Source organism: Danio aesculapii, chromosome 16 (assembly GCF_903798145.1).
Source record: "Danio aesculapii chromosome 16, fDanAes4.1, whole genome shotgun sequence".
Lineage (NCBI taxonomy): Eukaryota > Metazoa > Chordata > Actinopteri > Cypriniformes > Danionidae > Danio > Danio aesculapii.
The window spans coordinates 9,375,394-9,396,762 of NC_079450.1; the positions used below are offsets into that span (position 1 = coordinate 9,375,394).

The 21,369-nt window shown below is 35.1% G+C and overlaps 2 protein-coding genes across 2 annotated transcripts in view; both read left to right on the top strand.

Moving 5' to 3' along the window:
* The window catches only part of mios (missing oocyte, meiosis regulator, homolog (Drosophila)), a 31,037-nt gene extending 21,601 nt beyond the window's left edge, over window positions 1-9,436 (top strand). Inside the window, exons 6-11 of the mRNA XM_056475598.1 lie at window positions 1,408-1,473; window positions 1,546-1,704; window positions 2,445-2,597; window positions 4,815-5,019; window positions 5,136-5,265; window positions 8,522-9,436. Of these exons, the coding sequence (XP_056331573.1) occupies window positions 1,408-1,473; window positions 1,546-1,704; window positions 2,445-2,597; window positions 4,815-5,019; window positions 5,136-5,265; window positions 8,522-8,612 (804 nt within the window). The 3' untranslated portion in view covers window positions 8,613-9,436. The remainder of the gene's footprint in view (window positions 1-1,407; window positions 1,474-1,545; window positions 1,705-2,444; window positions 2,598-4,814; window positions 5,020-5,135; window positions 5,266-8,521) is intronic.
* A 1,827-nt stretch (window positions 9,437-11,263) lies between these two features.
* LOC130243548 (glucocorticoid-induced transcript 1 protein) overlaps window positions 11,264-21,369 on the top strand; it is a 31,035-nt gene continuing 20,929 nt past the window's right edge. The window contains exons 1-2 of the mRNA XM_056475758.1: window positions 11,264-11,657; window positions 17,368-17,477. Of these exons, the coding sequence (XP_056331733.1) occupies window positions 11,594-11,657; window positions 17,368-17,477 (174 nt within the window). The 5' untranslated portion in view covers window positions 11,264-11,593. The remainder of the gene's footprint in view (window positions 11,658-17,367; window positions 17,478-21,369) is intronic.

A 21,369-nucleotide genomic window follows, 5' to 3' on the forward strand; every position in this document is an offset into this window, starting at 1 on the left:
AGCATGTTGTTTAGATAATTTTGCAAGTTAATAGCAGTGCTTGGCATGTTTCTGGAATAATTAAATGATACACAGTAGATTGAAGGTTTTAGCATGTTTGTAGCATTTTTTTCTATCATACTTTAGCACATTGCTTGCATGTTTTTAGCATGTTGTTTAGATAATTTAGCAAGTTAATATCAGTGCTTGGCATGTTTCTGGAATAATGAAATGATACACAATAGATTGAAGGTTTTAGCATGCTTGTAGCATTTTTTCTATCATAATTTAGTACATTGCCAGCATGTTGCTAACATGTTTTTTAGTAAGTTTTTAATATAATTTTGCATGTTAATAGCAGTGCTTGGCATGTTTCTGAAATATTTAAATAAAACACACTAGATTTAAGGTTTTACCATATTTGTAGCATTTTTCTTTCATAATTTAGTACATTGCCAGCATGTTTTTAGCATGTTGTTAAGATAATTTTGCAAGTTAATAGCAGTGCTTGGTATGTCTCTGGAATAATTAAATAATACTCACTAGATTAAAGGTTTTAGCATGTTTGTAGCATTTTTCTATCATAATTTAGCACGTTGCTAACATGTTTTTTAGCGTGTTTTTAAGATGATTTTGCAAGTTCATAGCAGTGTTTGGTATTTTTCTGGAATAATTAAATGATACTCACTAGGTTGAAGGTTTTAGCTTGTCTAACATTTTTCTATCATAATTTAGAACATTGCTAACATATTTTAACATGTTTTAAAGATGATTTTGCAAGTTCAAAGCAGTGCTTGGTATATTTCTGGAATATTTAGCATGTTTTAACATGATTTAGCACGATTTAGCATGTTTGCTAAAATGCTTTTGTGCATTGCTAGTATGGTATTAACATGTTAACATGAATTAACATCGATAGCAGGATTTAACATGTGACAACATGTTTCTGCTTTGACTTAGCACCATGTGTATTTGGTATTTAGCACGGTTTACCATGTTGGTAGTATTTTAGTGTGTTTTTTGCTAATCATTATTTAGCATTGCTAGCATGTTGTTAAAATGGTTTAGATTCTAGAATGTTGCTAGCATGTTTTAGCATGATTTACAACATAATGTTAGAATAATTTATTTTAGAATGCTTTTTGATAACACCAGTCATGATTTTGCATTGCTAGCCTGTTGTTTTGTTGGTAGGATGTTTCTTCCATGATGTTTCACATTGCTAGCATGATTTTAGCATGTTGTTAACATTATTTAGCATAAATTTCATTCTGGTATTTAGCAAATGGTTAGCATATGTTTCTAATATGGGCTTGCTAGCTGCTAGTATGATTCAATATAATGCTAACATAATAAGATTGATTAGTATGTCAGTGTGTTGTCTTCCTCAAGTGAAAAAGTAATATGATGAGGTTTTCTGTTCTGCAGTATGAGAGTCGTGTGGCGGTCAGGGACAGAGTGGCCTTTGCATGCATGTTTCTAAATGACGCTCAGGTAAGACCCGTTCACCCATACTTTCATCAAATCACTGTGCGGTATGTAATGCACTTTGTTCTTTCCCTGAAGCTGCCTCGTTACATAGACAAACTGACCAATGAGATGAAGGAGGCTGGTAACCTGGAGGGAATCCTGCTGACAGGACTGACCAAAGACGGAGTCGACCTCATGGAGAGTTACGTAGACCGAACAGGAGATGTACAGACGGCCAGCTTCTGCATGCTTAAGGTCAGCAAATGTCCAGAAACACTACATGAGGAAAAAGTTACATGAAAATAAACGATCTGCTCTCTGATCACACTATAGTTGGATGGATGTTTAGTATTATATACATTACAGTTCAGAAGAGTGTGGTCACTTTGATGATTTTAATGTTATTCAAAGTTTCTTTTTCTTACCAAGGCAGCTATTCTTCCATTAGAGGCAGATAAAGTATATTGAATATATTGTAAAATGTAACTTATACCTGATATTGAAAACTGGAATTTTCTAAGGGGCATGATACTTAACAACAGAACTTATGAGAACTCCATCCAAAGTGACCCATTACTCTCAGTTCATCTCAGTCTCAGAAGATTCTTTCTGTTGTTGTTCTAACTGCACCTGCAAAAAAATGATCCTGGAACTATGACTGGATCCATCTACTCCAATTGAACTTACTTAAAAGTTCTACAAGCTGGATATTATTGGTTTGGAATATATCACAGCCAAAATAAATGGTACCAGCAGAAAAAACTATACAATTTTTACAATCAAACCTTAGTGAGATAATATCAGACTGATTTCCAATTGGATTTAGTGCTTGTTATTTCACTATTATTTTTGTTTTATTATAATCTACACCTCTGTTGTATATTTCAGACAGTTTACATTTTTTATGTATATGGGTGAATCAATTTTATGGGATTGATCCTTCAATATCTTGTCCTTCGTTCTAATATGTTGATGTGGTGTTTGTTGTTTTTTAGGGTTCTCCAGGAGAGGTGTTGAAGGACCCTCGGGTGCAGTGTTGGATCGAGAACTATCGTAATCTGTTGGATGCCTGGAGGTTCTGGCATAAACGGGCGGAATTTGATATTCATAGAAGCAAACTGGATCCCAGCTCAAAACCACTTGCACAGGCTAGCATCACGTTTCTTTCTGATAGTTGTTCCAAGTATATAAGGCAGATATAAACACTGACCAAGTTTGTTTTTGTTAGCATAAGGGATCAAAAATGAATGGAATGACACTTGGTGGGTCATAATAAAACCTCCAGATGGCACTGTTCGTACTTTAAAAAGGGCTATATTTATGTACAGTTGAAGTCAGAATTATTAGCCCCCCTGAAGTATTAGCTCCCCTGTTTATTTATTTTTTTCCCCAATTTCTGTTTAACCGAGTGAAGATTGTTTTTCAACACATTTCTAAACATAATAGTTTTAATAACTCATTTCTAACAACTGATTTATTTTATCTTTGCCATGATGACAGTACATAATATTTGACTAGATATTTTTCAAGACACTTCTATACAGTTTAAAGTGACATTTAAAGGCTTAACTAGGTTAATTAGGTTAACTAGGCAGGTTAGGGTAATTAGGCAAGTTATTGTATAATGACGGTTTGTTCTGTAGACAGTCCAAAAAAAAATTACTTAATGGGGCTAATAATTTTGACCTTAAAATGGTTGTTAAAAAATGTGAAACTGCTTTTATTCTAGCCGAAATAAAACAAATAAGACTTTCTCCAGAAGAAAAAATATTATCAGACATACTGTGAAAATTTCCTTGCTCTGTTAAACATCATTTGGGAAACATTAAAAAAGAAAAAAAAAAATTCAAAGGGGGGCTAATAATTCTGACTTTAACTGTATATGTGTATGTGTATGTATGTGTATGTTAAATAACATTTTATTTTACTTCTAAAGACATTTTATTTTTTTGTATTATTAACCCCCTAAGAATATAGATATTTTTTCAAATGACTACAGAACTAATCATTGTACAATGACTTGCTTAATTAACCTTGCCTAGTTAACCTAGTTAATCCTTTATATTGCACTTTAAGCTGAATACTAGTATCTTGCAAAATAACTAGTAAACTATTAGGTTTCATCATCATGGCAAAGGCAAAAAAATTAGTTATTAAAAATTTGCATAGAATACACAAGATGTGTCACTCGTATAGTTTTGAATGGGGACCAGTGTAACAGTCAATGTGGCGAATGAATTCCCGCCTTCTAATACAGTAACCAATCATCGATCGCTATGGAATGATGATTCTCGGGGGGAGGGGCCAGGAACAGTTGTGAGTTTCTGCAGATTTTTTGCAATTTGAACATTTAGAAATGAAACTAAAGATAAAGTTGTTGTTTAATTTTATTGGTGATTCCTAATATGAAATTTAATTGTAATCTTGTCAAGCAATTTTGGAGAAATTATAGTTAAGCAGTTTAAAAATATTTGAAAAAAATAATACAAAATTCACAGTAGGGTTAATTATTTTATTACTGTAAATTGCAGAAGTATTCCAAATAGTATCTTAAAATCCGCTCAAAATTCAGAATCATATAAAAAAATAATACAAATATATTAAGCAAAATGTGTTTTATTAATTTTCCAGAGAAGTTTCATTTAAAGACTACGGTCAGTTTGGAGCCAAGTGTGACCCTAAAAGAGGCCTTCAGGGTTAATTATTATCGGTCTTATAGTAATATCAATTCATCTTTTATTTCTAGTTTAAATGAAAAAATACAGTAAAGCAGTAATATTGTAAAAGCATTTCCTATTTGAATATATATGAACATATCTGGGTAGCACAGTGGCTCAGCACAGAATGAAGGTCGCTGGTTCGAGTCCCGGCTGGGTCAGTTGGCATTTCTGTGTGGAGTTTGCATGTTCTCCTCATGTTGGCATGGGTTTCTTACGGGTGCTCCGGTTTCCCCCACAGTCCAAAGACATGCACTATAGGTGAATTAAATCAACTAAATTGGCCGTAGTGTGTGTGTGAATGAGGGTGTATGGGTATTTCTCAGTACTGGGCTGCAGCTGGAAGGGCATCCGCTGTGTAAACGTATGCTGGATATATGTTGGCGGTTCACTCCGCTGTGTCGACCCCTGATGAATAAAGGGACCAAGCTGAAGGAAAATGAATGAATGAATGAATGAATGCATCTCTAATGCAAAGCTGAATTTTCAGCATCATCACATAATACTTTAGTCTACATTGACAAAATAATTCAGAAATCATTTTAATATTCTGATTTGCTGCTCAAGAAACATTTACATGTCATATCATAATCAATTTTTGTTGACCTTTTCCATTCCATTTGTTCTCATTCTGTTGCATCCGTGCAGGTGTTTGTCAGCTGCAATTTCTGTGGGAAGTCTATATCATACAGCTGCTCAGCGATGCCACATCAGGGCCGTGGGTTCAGCCAGTACGGGGTCAGCGGTTCACCCACTAAATCAAAGGTCACCAGTTGCCCAGGCTGTCGTAAACCACTCCCACGCTGTGCCCTCTGCTTAATGAACATGGGCACCCCTGTGTCCAGCTGCCCAGGTGACTGATGGGTCATTTAAAGTGCTGTTTGATACTATAATGTACTATAATGATACTATATCTGTAATACTATAATATAATATTCATTGTGAGACTAATTTCATCCATCTTATCAGGCACAGGAAAAGCAGACGAGAAAGCTGATCTTACACGAGACAAAAAACTAGCGCAGTTTAATAACTGGTTTACCTGGTGTCACAACTGCCGACATGGTGGCCACGCGGGTCACATGCTTAGCTGGTTCAGGTAAGGGCTATATTCACAAATATCTGTTTGGACTGTGTCTAGGTATAGTGTGTCCACAGTCATATTGGGGTGATATAAACACAATAAGCCTCTTTTTTTAAACTGACATTAAAATAAGATCCAAATCCCTGCCGTTTTGAGGCCCACCGTAACCTGACGTAGGAGTGCAGTTTCCCCGCCCACCAAATTGATTGACAGGCGCATATTAACATGTCGTCATAGCAATGTGTATTTACATATCCACAAGGCAGGATGTGCACAAAACAACTGGGATTACAAGATCTTTTGAGCTCGCTGTAAATCAGTGCATGTTTGTAATGATACAGCGATTTTACCATCTTTACTTCATCACCACAGCCACGTGTCAGAACAATTATAGAAGACGCTTCAATCCTGGTTTGTTGACGTTAAATCGGGTTTCTTTTGTACACTAACATAACAGATTGGAAGCAGTGGATATTAACGTGTATCCTGTCACATTCACATGCAAAAACAGTGCAAAGTTAAATGCACACGCTGTGTGTTTGTGAACTTTGTTCGTGAACAGTGTGTGAATCATCGTTGCAGAAAGGCTTGAATTAACTCCACAACAAACACATAAAATAATCATTGGTAAAAGTCTTGCTGTAGTATTTCTCACAAACATTATGCGAGATCTGCTTCCTTCATGTCTGTCACTGCTGTTTATCTGACGCAGCAGGAGACAGAGACACACTCTGACCGTTGTAACGGTGGGCGGGGAGAACTAGCTCATTTGCAATAAAAACAGCCACAAGGTGCTTAGAGCTGAAAATTACAAACTTCTGAAAGTTATAATAAATAAACTGATGGGTGTTTTGAGCTGAAACTTTACAGACACATTCTGGATACACAAAATACTTTTCTTAAATCTTGAAAAAGGGGTAAAACAGGTACCCTTTAATAAATTGCTAGTAAGTTTTTTTACATTTTTACAAGGCTGATTTATAATTCTGCGTCGAGTGATCGCCGTGACCCATGACGCCTGCCTTGCACGTTGTCGTGCATTTATACTTCTGTGTGCTGTTTGTGCTTCTCTGCAAAAACACTTCCGAAACGCTAGCTGGCAGTAGGTTTTTATGTTCCTCTGTGTCGTGTTTCCAGTGTTGCCAACTTTTGCGACAGATTTTCAAAAAAGCGACTAGTGACAAATCTAGCGACTTTTTTGTGTGTTACTGGAGATTTTTATAGACTCTTATGTGTCCATACTGTACCGTCCCTACTCTTCTCAACGAGCTGCGGGTGATGCCTTCGGCCCCTCCCCCACCTCAGAGCACTGAGAGTCCTCGTACAGCAGTCTCTCTCCCCTGCAACCTGAGAGCAGGTCACTCCTCTGTGAACCGATGGCAAATGATTTAGCACCGGAAGTGTGAGGTATTTCCATTTCCACAGTCAAACCGATCTGCTTCTCCTTTATTTTAACAATTTAAGTTGACCATTTAGTCTTTTCTTGTTCACAATCACAGATATTTAAGTGAGAGTTTCAGAACTTGTCTGAGTTTATTACAGCTGAGAGATTACTGCAAATTCACTACACTACACATCTATATTGATATACTGTATTCAAACAGCAATAAATTTAGTTAAATTGACATGCAAATATAAAGCATAGCGCAAATATAAAACCCCTTTATTGATCATAGGCTGTTAAACAAACAGAAACGGTAGAACGTGATGACGTCAGTAATATGCAAATTGACGTATGATGTAATCTAGCAACATTTAGCGATTTTTCGGGCAGAGCTTAGCGCCTTTTCATTGAAAATAGTTGGCAACACTGCGTATTTCTTCGTGGGTGTTTTTTCTTTTCTGAACGCTACATTAATGTACATGTGGCTCAAAATCGCTCATTCAGAGGCGGGAACCGGCGGATGTGCAGAAACTTTAATCATAAGGTAAACACAAAACAAAAGCTGCCACCTGGAGCTCCTTTGCGGCACTTAACGCTTATAGGGTGCTTTCACATCTGCAGTTCAGTTAATTTGGTCCAGACCAAAGGCAACAAATAATACATTGTAGCATTTTCTGCCGTCTTGGGTCCTTTTCACATCACACTGATTGCTTTGCTCCGAACCAGTTGAAAAGAACCAAAATGCAGTCATCTGACAAAATCCACATCTCTCATTGGCCAGATGTTATTGAACGTATTTCCTAAACTTCTTATCGATTGTTCAGAATTCACGTGCGGGAAAATGCCAATGAAACTCCCGCAAGTAAACAAACTAGCAGACACAAAATGTCGCTTTTGACTATGGAAGGGCGACTGCGCTGACTGATTGTATCCCTGCTCATAGTATACTATATAGTTTGTATAGATCACTTTAGACAAACTATACATTTTGAGAATGAAGCACGGCTACGGCTGGAAAACAGTGTTTTAATGCATCGCACGTCACTTCAGGAGGAGGCGTGAATTAGTTTTAGCTAAACTGCGACATGGTCATCTTATGGAAATATTACCAACGATCCATCAGGTAATGTTTTTCCCTCTCTCTCTCTCTCTCTCTCTCTCTCTCTCTCTCTATTGGTAAAGCGCTGTCTACAAATGTTTTTCCTCCACATTCATTAATGCTCAGCGCATCGGCCTACAGCAGCTGGATTAGTCCAAAAAGGCACAGTGCTTTTTGCGGTTGGGTCTATTTTAGTTCGGATCATATTCTCACCACAAACGAACTGCTCCAGGGTTCGTTTGAAACCTACTTGAAGAGGTGGTCTCGGTACGCTTTTTTGGTCAGCTTTTGGTGCGCACTCGAGTACGATTGCTACATTCACACCTGCCCAAACAAACCGCACCAAGAGGGAAAATGAATTCAAACCGAACTAAACAAGGCAGGTGTAAAAGCACCCATAAACACTCGCTCTATCAGGCTCGCGGCTCTCAGCACCGCCCACGCTCGTCACCACTACCAAACTGACAAATCACAGAGCTTGCGCTATGCGTCGTTGCGACATGTAGTTGCATTTCTTGAGAGGTTAGGGCTATGCAACTGCGCGAAGGCTGCGCTGCACCATACGCCTGCGCTTGATGCAGAAGTATAAATCAGCCATTATACGTAGCATGTTTTAACACATTCCTAACTTTTTTCTAATAATGTTAATTTAATATGCATTAAATTCCTATGATTAAAAACTTAAAAACTTTTTCTGCAGCCATTCTCCTTTTATTTGATGCTTTTATACATTAATGTTTAGCATGAAGTACAGTAATGTGCAGTTATTTTATGTTTCTTTCCTTCAGAGATCACAGTGAGTGCCCTGTGTCGGCCTGCACCTGTAAATGCATGCAGCTGGACACCACAGGAAACCTGGTGCCTTCAGATAGCGTATAAAGGCCTTTCTGCCTTTTGTTTTCAAGCTTAAATCTCCCACATACCAGAAACCAGCTACCTACGCTAGTACTGTAATTTCCCACAGTTTCAGGAGTCAATGACGAGCATATGTGTCTTTCTGAAGCATTCTGCACACCTCATGTCCACGACAGGTGCTCTATTGTTGCAGAAACTAAAGCAGTTAGATAGGATTATGTTACCCGTGATTAACTCACCCACCCCACAGGCAGTTGAGGAGGGGGTTCGTGTGAATGTCTGACCAGTGCATTTGTGGTCCAGCAAATAAAACTATTTCAATGTTGACTTGGGGGAAGAAATATTACAAAACGTTCATTTCACCCCAAGGAAAACCTTAGAGAATGCATTTTTGGGTCCATATTTATTGCAAATGACTCCATACCACATTGAAGCTCAATCAGATGTTAAAAAGCTGATTTGTAAGAGATCTAACAGAGATATTACCATTGAGAATGTTGAATGTTTTACAAATGCAGGTCAAGAGAAATGATCTTCACTGGGAAGTTGTTCCATTAAACTGTATTACATAAGTATTTTATTTGTTTAAATAATGCTTTTAACAAATTTACACAGTGATTTTGCTGATTTATTTTTGTTTAAAATGTGTAGGGTTAACAGTTCTGTTTTATTTGTTGAAAATGAACACAATGTAAGATGACATTTTGTAGTGCTTACATTAATTTATTGCACAATCAATGCAATGACAACTTAACATCCTTACTATTTAAATGAATGTCTGATATTTTTGAGAAAAAAAAAGTTTTCATTGAGGGACTAATGTTATTAAAACACTTTTGAGTTGTTAATGCATTTGTGTGTGTGTGTGTGTGTGTGCGTGCGTGCGTGTGTGTGTGTGTAAAACAACACTGATAAATTTTGCCTGCTTTGGTGTACAGATTTAACGAGCCACAGTAAAGATATGCAATAGCAATAATTAAGATGTATAGTTTTCAGATCGAGTTACAAATGTTTATTCAAGGCCAAAAATATGCAACAATTGCAACAACAGTTGCCTCTGTTATATTCATATTTTGTTATAGAAAATTAAGCACAGTCAAACCAGTTATTGATGTTTGAATGTAATTTATGGTGTAGTTCGAAATCAAAAAAAGTGTTTGCTGACGTAATTTTGGGGCTATGTGCACAGAAGGAAATGTGTGAACGCAGAAGGAAAATAGCTGGAAAGATTGCGTTCACATCTAGAATGCGCTGGCGTGAGACGTCTACTTTAGCCAATCGGAACACTCAAACGCATTCACATCAGCGCGGTTTTTGTAAATAAAAGCCTTTGAATATTTTTCCAGACACATTTTGCTGCTAAATGTTAGTCAGAAAACGTTTCTATGTTCTGAAAATGTTCCTCCATATGTTTTCATATAAGTTGTTCCCAATACTTATCCATCCACAGAATTCGTAACGTAGTGAAGTGTGTAAACATTGAGCTGCGGGTCGAATTGCGCTTCTGCCTTTGTTTATAAATACAAGCACTGCCGTTTATAGCTCATTTCTAGTTAATGATGTCAGAATTTACCTGTGTTTTGGAATGGACGTGTGAATGGTCTATTCTGGAAAAATTCTGGATCGCTCTTGCCTGTGTGAACACCTATTTTATGAATTTACCGGTAAAGTTGTTCCGGAAATTTTCCAGATATTTACTGGTATCACTGTGTGAAAGGGGCGATTGTTTTCAACCAGAGATAAACTTCTGGTAAAAGGTTAATGTGAGTATTTTCAATTTCATAGGATTCCCTTTTACACCATCGAGGTTTCAATGTAATTAAAATACAATCAGTTAAGTAGACTTAAGGATTCATTTAATTGTTCAAGCGTAAAACTAGATGAAAGACCGTTTGAACTCAAGCACCGTCAGTAGCAGTAGACTAGTGCAGAAACCCCATTAAAAATACTGGGGTAAAATAAATTTCCTGATTTCAACAACATGGCATGGAACAATGTAATTTAAATCAGAGCTTCATGTCTGGCCTCAGACCTGCTTTATAAGGCATCTCAGTCAGGCATTAACAATCTCAATCATGTTGATTTTATAATGGCATGACAGTTCACCTGAAGCACTTGAGCTGGCTTACTACAAATTAAAAGTCTATGTGCAAATACCCCAAAACATTTGGTATCAATAGCATAAATCTGAGCATATTGACTATGTCAATGTTGAGTCTGAGGAACAAGACATGCATCATATGTATGGTTAAAATGACTTTTGACCCATTTCACACATATTGTCGCTACATACATCTACGGATGTGCGTAATGTTTTGTAATTATAGTGCTTTATCGACATTATAATGCACATCCAATGGAGTTTTTTATGTAAACAACGTTAAATGGACTAATATTTGGGATTCCTTAATTAAGACTCCATTTAATTTTTACAGTCTGGTTAAACGTATTAATAATAAACGCATGATTCCACAGCTACAAACAACGTATAGTTTTTTTAACTATGGTTTTTCCATGCGACGCTAAACTCCGCCCTGACAGGAAATGCGATGATCTCATTGGTTCCTTTAGAAGAACAAGCGCGTAAGCCAATAAGCGTGAAGCATGGTTAGTCAATCAGCTTCTTCCTCCCGCCCACAGCTTTTGCTGCAACATCTGTCACTCAGCGTAGAACATTGGAGAGTTGGTGTTTGCTCCAGGACTTTGCGTCGAGTTTTTTTTCAGAGTTTTGCAGGCAATGACAAGCTAGAACACTGACGACAAGTACAGAGGAAGGAAAAGTTCAATAATAGATCGTCTTTTTCGCACTAACGCGCTTTCAGTTCTCGTTGTAGAGTGTATTATTGTGTCTCTTTGAGTACAGCAGTGACTCCAGACTTCAGCCTGTCTCTGCCGGTTACTCTCTATGATGGACTGAGAGGAGAAATAATTGATTCTTCTTTTCAAGACACAACAGAAGTTATTCATCATCATCATCATCATCATCATCATCACATGCTGTAAATATGAAGCAGGTCACCAAACACACAAGAAACCACTCAGAGAATCACTTTATAACATCAGGGAGAGGTAAGAGTTATTAAGAAGTGTTTCTTGTTTTGTTAATACATAAAGCCTTTTCATTTTTAAGCTTTTGTAACATTAGTTGTTAATGTGTTTGTTCATTAACCCTTAATAACTTATATTTAATATGTGGACTTGGTTTTATTTTATAAATGCTAGGTTATACAATTTCTTTGAGATCTGTTGTACTGTATGTACAGTTGGGTTAACCCTTGTGTGTCCTTATGGATATTTTTGCCTTTTTCATATTATGTTTTGATTTATTCACTTTATGAAGGATTTATTTTTTATTTTTAATATCGTTTTGGCTGTTAATGCAAACAGCATAATCTGAATTTAGTCCAAAATATTCACTTTTAATGAAAAGTTAATATTTTACCCCTAATCAGCCCTTTCAAAACAATCTATTTTACAGTATGTAAACATCAAAAATGGTAAAATTCAACAATAAATATTTAAATCCAATATTTAATGACAATTAAATAATGTATTCTTTGATATAAGGCCTTGTTTTATTGGCAGGACTTCAAAAGTATCACATTTTAATAATTTCCCTTTTGGCACAATTTTCTCAGGTTTGAAGGCAGCAAATACGTTTTCCCCGTTTTCTGCTTTTGAGCACTGCTGATGAAATGAATTAAAATGTTATTATAATTTTGAGGGTGGATTAGTATGGGAATTTATTTATCTTTATTTATTTTATATTTTTGTATATTTTTATTTTATATTTTTATATATCTTTATTTATTTTATATTATTTTTGTATTTATTGTATGTGACACTGCATCCAAGTTATTTTTAAGAGTAATTTATAATTTAGTTTCATTCAAAATAATAATATAATCGCAACAATAAAAATAAAACTAAATCTGCTTTGTGGAAAGTAATAGTTATTATTATTATTATTATTATTATTATTATTATTATTATTATTATTATTATTAATAATATATTTTAAAATCACCATTGGCATTAAATAAGCCATCTGTGCGGTAAAGTGTTCACATCTTTAAAATGAATGAATTTTTGGTAGTATCATTATGGCTAGTGCTTGTAAAGAAACCTATGTCAGCAAAATATTTAATATAATACTTTTTTTGTCTACTCTTCTTAGGACTTATGTGACCCAAAATGTATTTAAATTGACCCACACGAGTTAAATCATTTTTCCAGTGATGGGTTTCAGCTGGAAGGGCATCCGCTGCGAAAAACATATGCTGGATAAGTTGGTGGTTCATTTCGCTGTTGCGACCCCAGATTAATAATGGGACTAAGCTGAAAATAAATTGAATGAATGTTCAGAAAATAGAAAGTAAATGTTAATTTAGAAAGTGAGACCCAGATCCAGACCAACACCGCATTACTGTGGTCTTCTGAGGCTGTGAAATGAAAACTACACTAACATTGTAATATAATGATCATATACATTTTTGTTAGCCTGCTTCAAAGAAAATCTAAATGCATATATATGCTTACGAATAAAATCAACAATTTATTTTATTTTATTTTCACTTACTATCATTTGCTTTTGTTTCTGATTTATCAGGGGTTGCTACAGTGGAATGAACCACCTTTACTTTAATGTACTTTAATTTAGTTTGATAACAATTTATTTAATTTTTATTTTCACTCACTTTCCTTCAGCTTAGTCCCTGATTTATCAGGGGTCACCACAATGGAATGAACCACCTTTTATTTTCATTCATTAGTTTTGCTTCGGCTTAGTCCCTGATTTATCAGAGGTTGCCACAGCGGAATGGACCACCATCTATTCTGGCATATGTTTTACAAAGCGGATGCCCTTCCAGCTGCAACCCAACACATTTCTAAACATAATAGTTTTAATAACTCAATTCTACCAACTGATTTATTTTATCTTTGCCATGATATTTTTTAAGATACTAGTAATTAGCTTAAAGTGACATTTAAAGGTTTAACTAGGTTAATTAGATTAACTAGGGAATTTATGGTAATTAGGCAAGTCATTGTATAACGATGGATTGTTCTGTAGACAATCAAACAAAAATGTTGCTAAAGGGGGCTAGTAATATTGACAATAAATTGGTTATAAATTTTTTTTAAAATGTTTTTTATTAGCCGAAATAAGACTTTCACCAGAAGAAAAAATATTATCAGACATACTGTGAAAATATCTTTCTCTGTTAAAAACTATTTGGGAAAAAAAACAAAAAACAAAACACTGTAATTCAGTAATTCTGACTTCAACTGTATATATATATATATATATATATATATATATATATATATATATATATATATATATATATATATATATATTTTTTTTTTTTTATCTTTATTATTTTATTTTTCCTTATATATTTTAACATATGATATAGTGCTGTATAATGTTATAATGCTGTGCTTTCTGATACAAACACACAAACTGGGAGCAAAGAGGTATGTTTATTAAGTACATAAAAATTGTAAAATATTACAATTTAAAATAACCTTTTTGTTTATGAATAAAACAATGTTTTTTTATTTCCTGTTTATTTCAAGTATTTTATATTATACTTATTGTTATATTTTAATGTATTTTATGATGTTATTATTTATCATAATTACAGTTCATTCCTTTTTTTTGACATTTAATGATGCTGAAAATGTAGCTTTGCATCACAGAAATAAATAGAATTTTAAAATATATGACACTCTTTTAAATTAATAATATTTTACAATATAATGCCTACAATTCAACTTTTTTACTCCCAGAAATAAATTGCATTTTAAATTATAATAATATTGAGCAATATTATTGTTAAACAAATAAAAGCAGACGGACTTAAAAAATAACCATATTGTTAATTTAATTTGCATATATCTTAATGTCATTCAAAAACAAAATATAAAAAAATTCACTTCAATGTACATTTTAATAATAATAAAAATAATAATACATTTTATGTGTAATGCACCTTACACTCGCAAAGCTACAGCAGTATAAACATTTATTCATTGATTTTCTTTTCGGGGTCAGGGGCCGCCACAGCAGAATGAACTGCCAACTTATCCAGCATATGTTTTATCCAGCAAATATGGCATTCTGCATATGGTCATCATCTCCAAAGTATTAAAAAATTTTATTAGCTGAAGCAACGCAATTCTTGAGATTTTAGGAGGGCAACTTAATTTTTTATGTTTAATACACTTAATTGATTCGTGTTCAGACAATATGAATGAATTGTGTGGAACCCTGCATTTTTTACAGTGTTAACATAATCGGGAGTAACACAATTCTTAAGATTTATGTGTTGAACCCTGCGTTTTTTACAGTCTATCATTAGTATGGAATTTCAAAATCTACATTTTGACATCACTGCTCTTACACGGTAGTACACACTATCATTGTCTGCTGGATCAGGCCAGGCCGGCTGTACCTATTAAGCAGTTGAGCTCTGTGTATCTGCCGTCCTCGTGGAGTGTGCAGATTTGCATTTGAAACGCTTCTCATCCACACAAAGCCCTGCAGCTGCTCTTCTGCAATCTGCAATTGAATGTCGTGACGTCACCCAATAAGTGCACTCAGAAAAGGTGTGTGTACTGGCCTGAAAATGTTGATGCTTATTATTATTCAGACTGATTTTAGGAAGCTGTACTGTAACTGGACGCTGTTTTCTTTCTGTACAGAGATGTAAGACACGGTATATAAATGTATAAAGGATAAAGCGACAGAGGCGTTTTTTTTTTTTTTGTCACCTCTTTTGCATAGGCTTTGACATTTGTGTTTGCAGAGCCAGAGAGCAGAGCAAACACTGTGGGATGATGCAGGCAAGTTGCTTTGAGTTTCAGCTGCCGGTGCTGCATGTGTGTACACGCATGTGGCTTTCACTGTGAGAGGTTTCACTTCGTTTCATTTCCTCCACTTGGTGCCTTCAGAGTGTAACTTTAATGTGAGAACAGTCATCTGTAGTCATTTAGTGTTTTTTTGCTTATATGTGTATGATGTTTTTATGATAAAGTTTGTTTTTGTTGTGTTATATTATATTATTATTTTATATTTTATTTTATTATTCATTCATGCATTTTCTTTTCGGCTTAGTCCCTTTATTAATCTGGGGTCACCACAACGGAATGAACCGCCAGCTTATCCAGCATATGTTTTATGCAGCGGATGCCCTTCCAGCTGAAACCCATCACTGGGAAACATCCATACACACTCATTCACACTACGGACAATTTATCCTACCCAATTCACCTATAGCGCATGTCTTTGGACTGTGGGGGAAACCGGAGCACCAGGAGGGATTATTATATTATATTATATTATATTATATTATATTATATTATATTATATTATATTATATTATATTATACTATATTATATTATATTATACTATATTATACTATATTATACTATATTATATTATATAACAAAGCATCTGCTATTTTGTTGTGCAAGTATATTATTCATTCATTCATTTTCTTTTCGGCTTAGTCCTTTATTAATCCGAGGTCGCCACAGTGGAATGAAACGCCAACTTATCCAGCACATGATTTATGCAGCAGATGCCCATCCAGCCGCAACCCATCTCTGGGAAACATCTGTACACACACTCACACTACAGACAATTTAGCCTTCAAAATTCACCTGCACCACATGTCTTTGGACTTGTGGGGGAAACCGGAGCACCCGGAGGAATTATTATATTATATAACTAAGCATCTGCTATTTTGTTGTGCTATTATATTATATTATATTATATTATATTATATTATATTATATTATATTATATTATATTATATTATATTATATTATATTATATTATATTATATTATATTATCATAGTATTACAAAAGTCCTTATTAAAGGATTATATTTATTATATTGTATACATTATATTTAAAATAATTCACATAATATTATATTTATATATAATTTTATATAATTTAAAAATGTTTTAAATGAAAGCAATTAGAATTTTTTTCTATGTTATAATTCTGTTTATTTTTACTTGTAATTCACTTTAGATAAAAAGCATCTGCTAAATGCATAAATATAACACGATTATCTTATATTATATTTATATTGCATATTTTTATTTATATTGCATATATTGCATGTATATATTTTTGCACGTATGCTCCACTTTCCAAGATTGCTGTATTTCTATTTATTGTGTATAATATTTTTACATTTTGATAACATAAAAAAATATATATATAAATTAAAAATTAAATAATAAAATCTATTTCATTTAAATGTAACGTAATTGTTACATTTATATTATATTACATAAAAAATACATCTGATAATTGGTATTTTGTATTGCTTTATTACCGTATCTGGAATATAATTCATAATAATAATAATAGTTTTATTATTGTTCTTTCACAAATAGTTTCGTTCATGTTTGTGCTACATGGATGAGTGATGTATATAATCTTGTGTGGCTTGTTACGGTTGTATTACTGTTATAAATAATTTCACACATTCTTGAACAATAAAATTGGCAAAGAAAATGACCATAGAAGAAAACTTGCATGGTTAAACCCTAGCTGTTGTTTTCTCCAAAGTTTACATAAGAAGTTTCCGTTCCATTATAAATACGGTGCTTTCTTGTTCTGGTATGACAATCAAGGCCAAAGTTGATGAGTTTTTGCAGCTTCCTCTGCATCAGTGCAGTACTGTAATGTCTTCTGTCATGGTCTGCTGCACACATAATAACTAAAACCCTCGCTGTGTGTTTCCTCAAAGCTCGACAGATGCCTGCGCTGGACAATCTACCAGAGCAGTACCTGACAGGACACTGGCCACGAGAGCAGAACCAGCCCCACCCGGCCTGCATGACCGATAAAGCCACACAGGTGAGTCCTGCTTATCTCAGGATCAGAATGAGTGTCGTTCACCACACGTGCGCAAACACACAAGGACATTTTTGTGGTTTACAGGAGCTCAGGGTACATACATGCATATCAACACAAGGGGACAGAAATGCATTTAAATACATTTTAGGAATATTGTTCACTACAAATTTACTTTCGCTATGTTGGTGGCTGTCTTTGCCCCATTAACTTTTTATAACCCCATTATAACAACATTTCTTGATTGCAAATCCCAAATATATAAAAAAAGGGAATTTCCACTTGGCCAGTTTCCACTGAGTGGTACAGTACGGTATGGTTCAGTACGATTTTAAGGCCGTTTCCACTGTCAAAAGGTACCAAAAAGCGAACCATACCGTACTACTTTTTAAAAAAGGGTACTAAAAGGCGGAGCAAGACGCGCAGCTGAATGTTATTGGTTTACAGAGATGTCACTAGCTCGTACACAAGCCAGGAGAAAGAAAACTAAGGAAGCAACATTTTTAAATACACTGCCAAGACATTACACTGTAATAATATATACATATAATAACAAGCCATGGTCAAGCCAAGCTCAAACAAACCTTGTCGTCTTGATGAACAGCCACAAAGCCAAGAGCAGAATCTGCCATGTGTTCTATTGTTGTTTACATGGCTGTCTAAAGCGTGAGAGGTTTTACTTTCTCGAGAGAGAGAGAGAGAGAGAGAGCTTGCGTGTGTGTCTATAGTTGAAATAACGAACTTCTTGACCCGATGGTAATAATAATGTGCGCATGATTATTGAAGTGCTTATGACATCCGATCCTTACAGAAGCGGAAAAATCCGAGAGTGACGTGGAGAAGCCGGAAAAAACAACGGAGCAAATGATTCTTTCAGCAACTTAAAACCGGAACAAACTGCCATGTTTAACTATCATCATCACCTGTTGGACTATTAATTTGGAGGATTTACTTTCTTACACAGGCTACACGTGCTGCTGAAGATTAAAGACACATATGAGAGGTCTGCTCTGACTGTGGGCTATATTTCGTGTTGTTTTTTAACCTAAATAAGGACTAAATGCTGTTTGTAGTTTTTCTGTACTTGGTAGCATATTGGAGACTGTAAGGGTCAGTATGTGCTCATATGTTGCATTTATTTATTTTAAATAATTACAGACATCACTGTAGGCTGTTTTGCATTATTGATCTGCAGTTATAATCAACTCATGTTCATAGAAAGGTTAGTAATGAGTATTTACACGCCAGTATTTATGCGTTTCTGTTTTGTGAGAAGTGCTTCTCATATGATATGTGAACGACCTGTACAGCTTTACTTTGACTTTTCCTCGAGCAAGAATGATGTCGACTGAAACATTTTGTCGTACACCACACCATACCCACCATTGAATCCTTTTGGCAGTGGAAACACAAGCCTAAAAAAGGTGACCAGTACCAATCCATAACGTACTGTACCACTCAGTGGAAACAGGTCATGAATGTATTTCCCCCTACAAACCATATAACCCCAATAATTCATTAGTATGGTGTGGGGCCTCCTTTTGCAGCCAATACAGCATCAATTCATCTTGGGAATGACCGAAACCGCTCACGCTTTAGACGACCTTGTAAACAACTATGGGGCACAGGGCAGATTCTGCTCTTCTTCTTGGCTTTGTGGCTGTTCATCAACAGCTTGACCATGGCTTGTTATTATACAGTTAAAGTCAGAATTATTCGCCCCCTTGTTTATTTTTTTCTCCATTTTCTGTTTAACGGAGAGCAAATTTTTTTAACACATTTCTAAACATAATAGTTTTAATAACTCATTTCTAATAACTGATTTATTTTATCTTTGCCATGATGACAGTAAATAATATTTGACTAGATATTTTTCAAGATACTAGTATTCAGCGTAAAGTGACATTTAAAGGCTTAACTAGGTTAATTAGGTTAACTAGGCAGATTAAGGGATAATTAGGCAAGTTATTGTATAACGATGGTTTGTTCTGTAGACTATCGAAAAATATATAGCTTAAAGGGGCTAATAGTATTGACCTTAAAATGGTTATTAAAAAATTTATAACTGCTTTTCTTCTAGCCAAAATAAAACAAATGAGACTTTCTCCAGAAGAAAAAATATTATCAGACATACTGTGAAAATTTCTTTGCTCTGTTAAACATCATTTGGAAAATATTAATAAAAAAGAAAGAAAAATTCAATGGGAGGCTAATAATTCTGACTTCAACTGTATGTGTATATTTTTACGGTGTAATGTCTTGGCTAGGCATGGGCCGGTATAAGATTCTGACGGTATGATAACCTTGGATAAAAATATCACGGTTTCACTGTATTGTGATTACTACTCTAAAATATATTGATTTTAAATGTCTGGGTTAAAAACAAAAACTTTTTTTTCCTTTTGAACACAAATATTGGGTTTTAAGAAACATTTAATGTATTTTAGAAGAGTAAAAATGTCAGGCTGAATTAATTACTGACTTCTGCTGTCTTCATTTGTTTTAAAACTGATTTTTTTTATTTAAAGTGGCATCTTTAGATATATTTTCTGCTGGAGATACTGTTGTCATAAAAAACAAACAAACAAAAAAAGATAAATAAAAAAATCGTGCGCATACCTTAGGAATGGTATTGCAGAAAATTTTGACAGTTTTAAAACCTTGGCTTTTCCAAACTGCGATATACCTTGAAAACAGATATCATCCCATGCCTAGTCCTGACAGTGTATTTAAAAATGTCGCTTCCTTTGTTTTCATTCACCTGGCTTGTGCATGCTCTAGTGACGTATCTCTGTAAACCAATAGTGTTCAGCTGTGCATCTAGCTCCGCCTTTTGGTACCCTTTTGTTGTACCCATAAAGTGGTACGGTACGATTCGCTTTTAGGTACCTTTTGACAATGCAAATGGCCATAAAAGCATACCGAACTGAACCGTACCACTCAGTGGAAATGGGCCGTTAAGCTCATTTAGACTGTTAACGGTATGACAAACTGTTACAAAAGTAAAGTCATTCGCTGTAGAAGTGATGCAGATTCTCACATTAGGGTCAAATATGACTTTTTCTAATATCTACATGGACTTTTATGAATAAACATTTCATGCTAAGGCCAGAAACGGTAAACAAATGAAGGGGATTTCTTTCAGTTTTCCAGTACAGCCTCTCGAAGCCACTGGTTCTATTCTGTGCAGTTTCGGACCAAGGAAAACAGTTGTGTGTGTGTGTGTGTGTGTGTATAAAGAGGTTTGCTTTCCTTCATTCATTAGTATCATGAAGACTCTGAGTGTTCAGTGGTGTAGCTCCGCTGAGACCCTCGCCTGCCTGCCTGGAAACAAAGCTGGGACAAAGGGCCGATGCGTCCCGGCAGTCTGGGCCATAGAAAGAGGAGAATACTTTTTGCACCTGTCACACTCTCTCTACACTTGTGAGCGTGTGTGTTCCTGTGTGTGTATGTGTGGTCATGTTATTCATCAGCAAATGTCCCAACAAGTATAGCAATTCCAGTATTTTATGACCTTATTAGAGTAAACGGCTCGTAAATCATGCATAAGAGTGTGTGTGTGTGTGTGTTTCTGTCTGTTTACTAGTGTGACATCCATGTTTGTGACACTTTATGTTGTGTGACACCTGTGTGTACCCGTGTCTGTCAGTGTATGTGTGTCTGTGTAGGCATGTTTGTCTGTGTTTGTGTGTGTGTGTATATATTTTACTGTATATAAGTTTGTGTAAGTGTCTACATTTATGTGTGTGTTAATGTACCCGCCTGTCAGTGCATGTGTGTGTAGCTGTGTGCGAGAAAGAGAGAGTGTGTCTGTGTGCGTCCCTGTGTTTGTCTGTCAGTGTGTATTTGTGTGTGAGTGTGTCTTTCTGTCAGTGTGTAGCTGTGTGTGAATGTG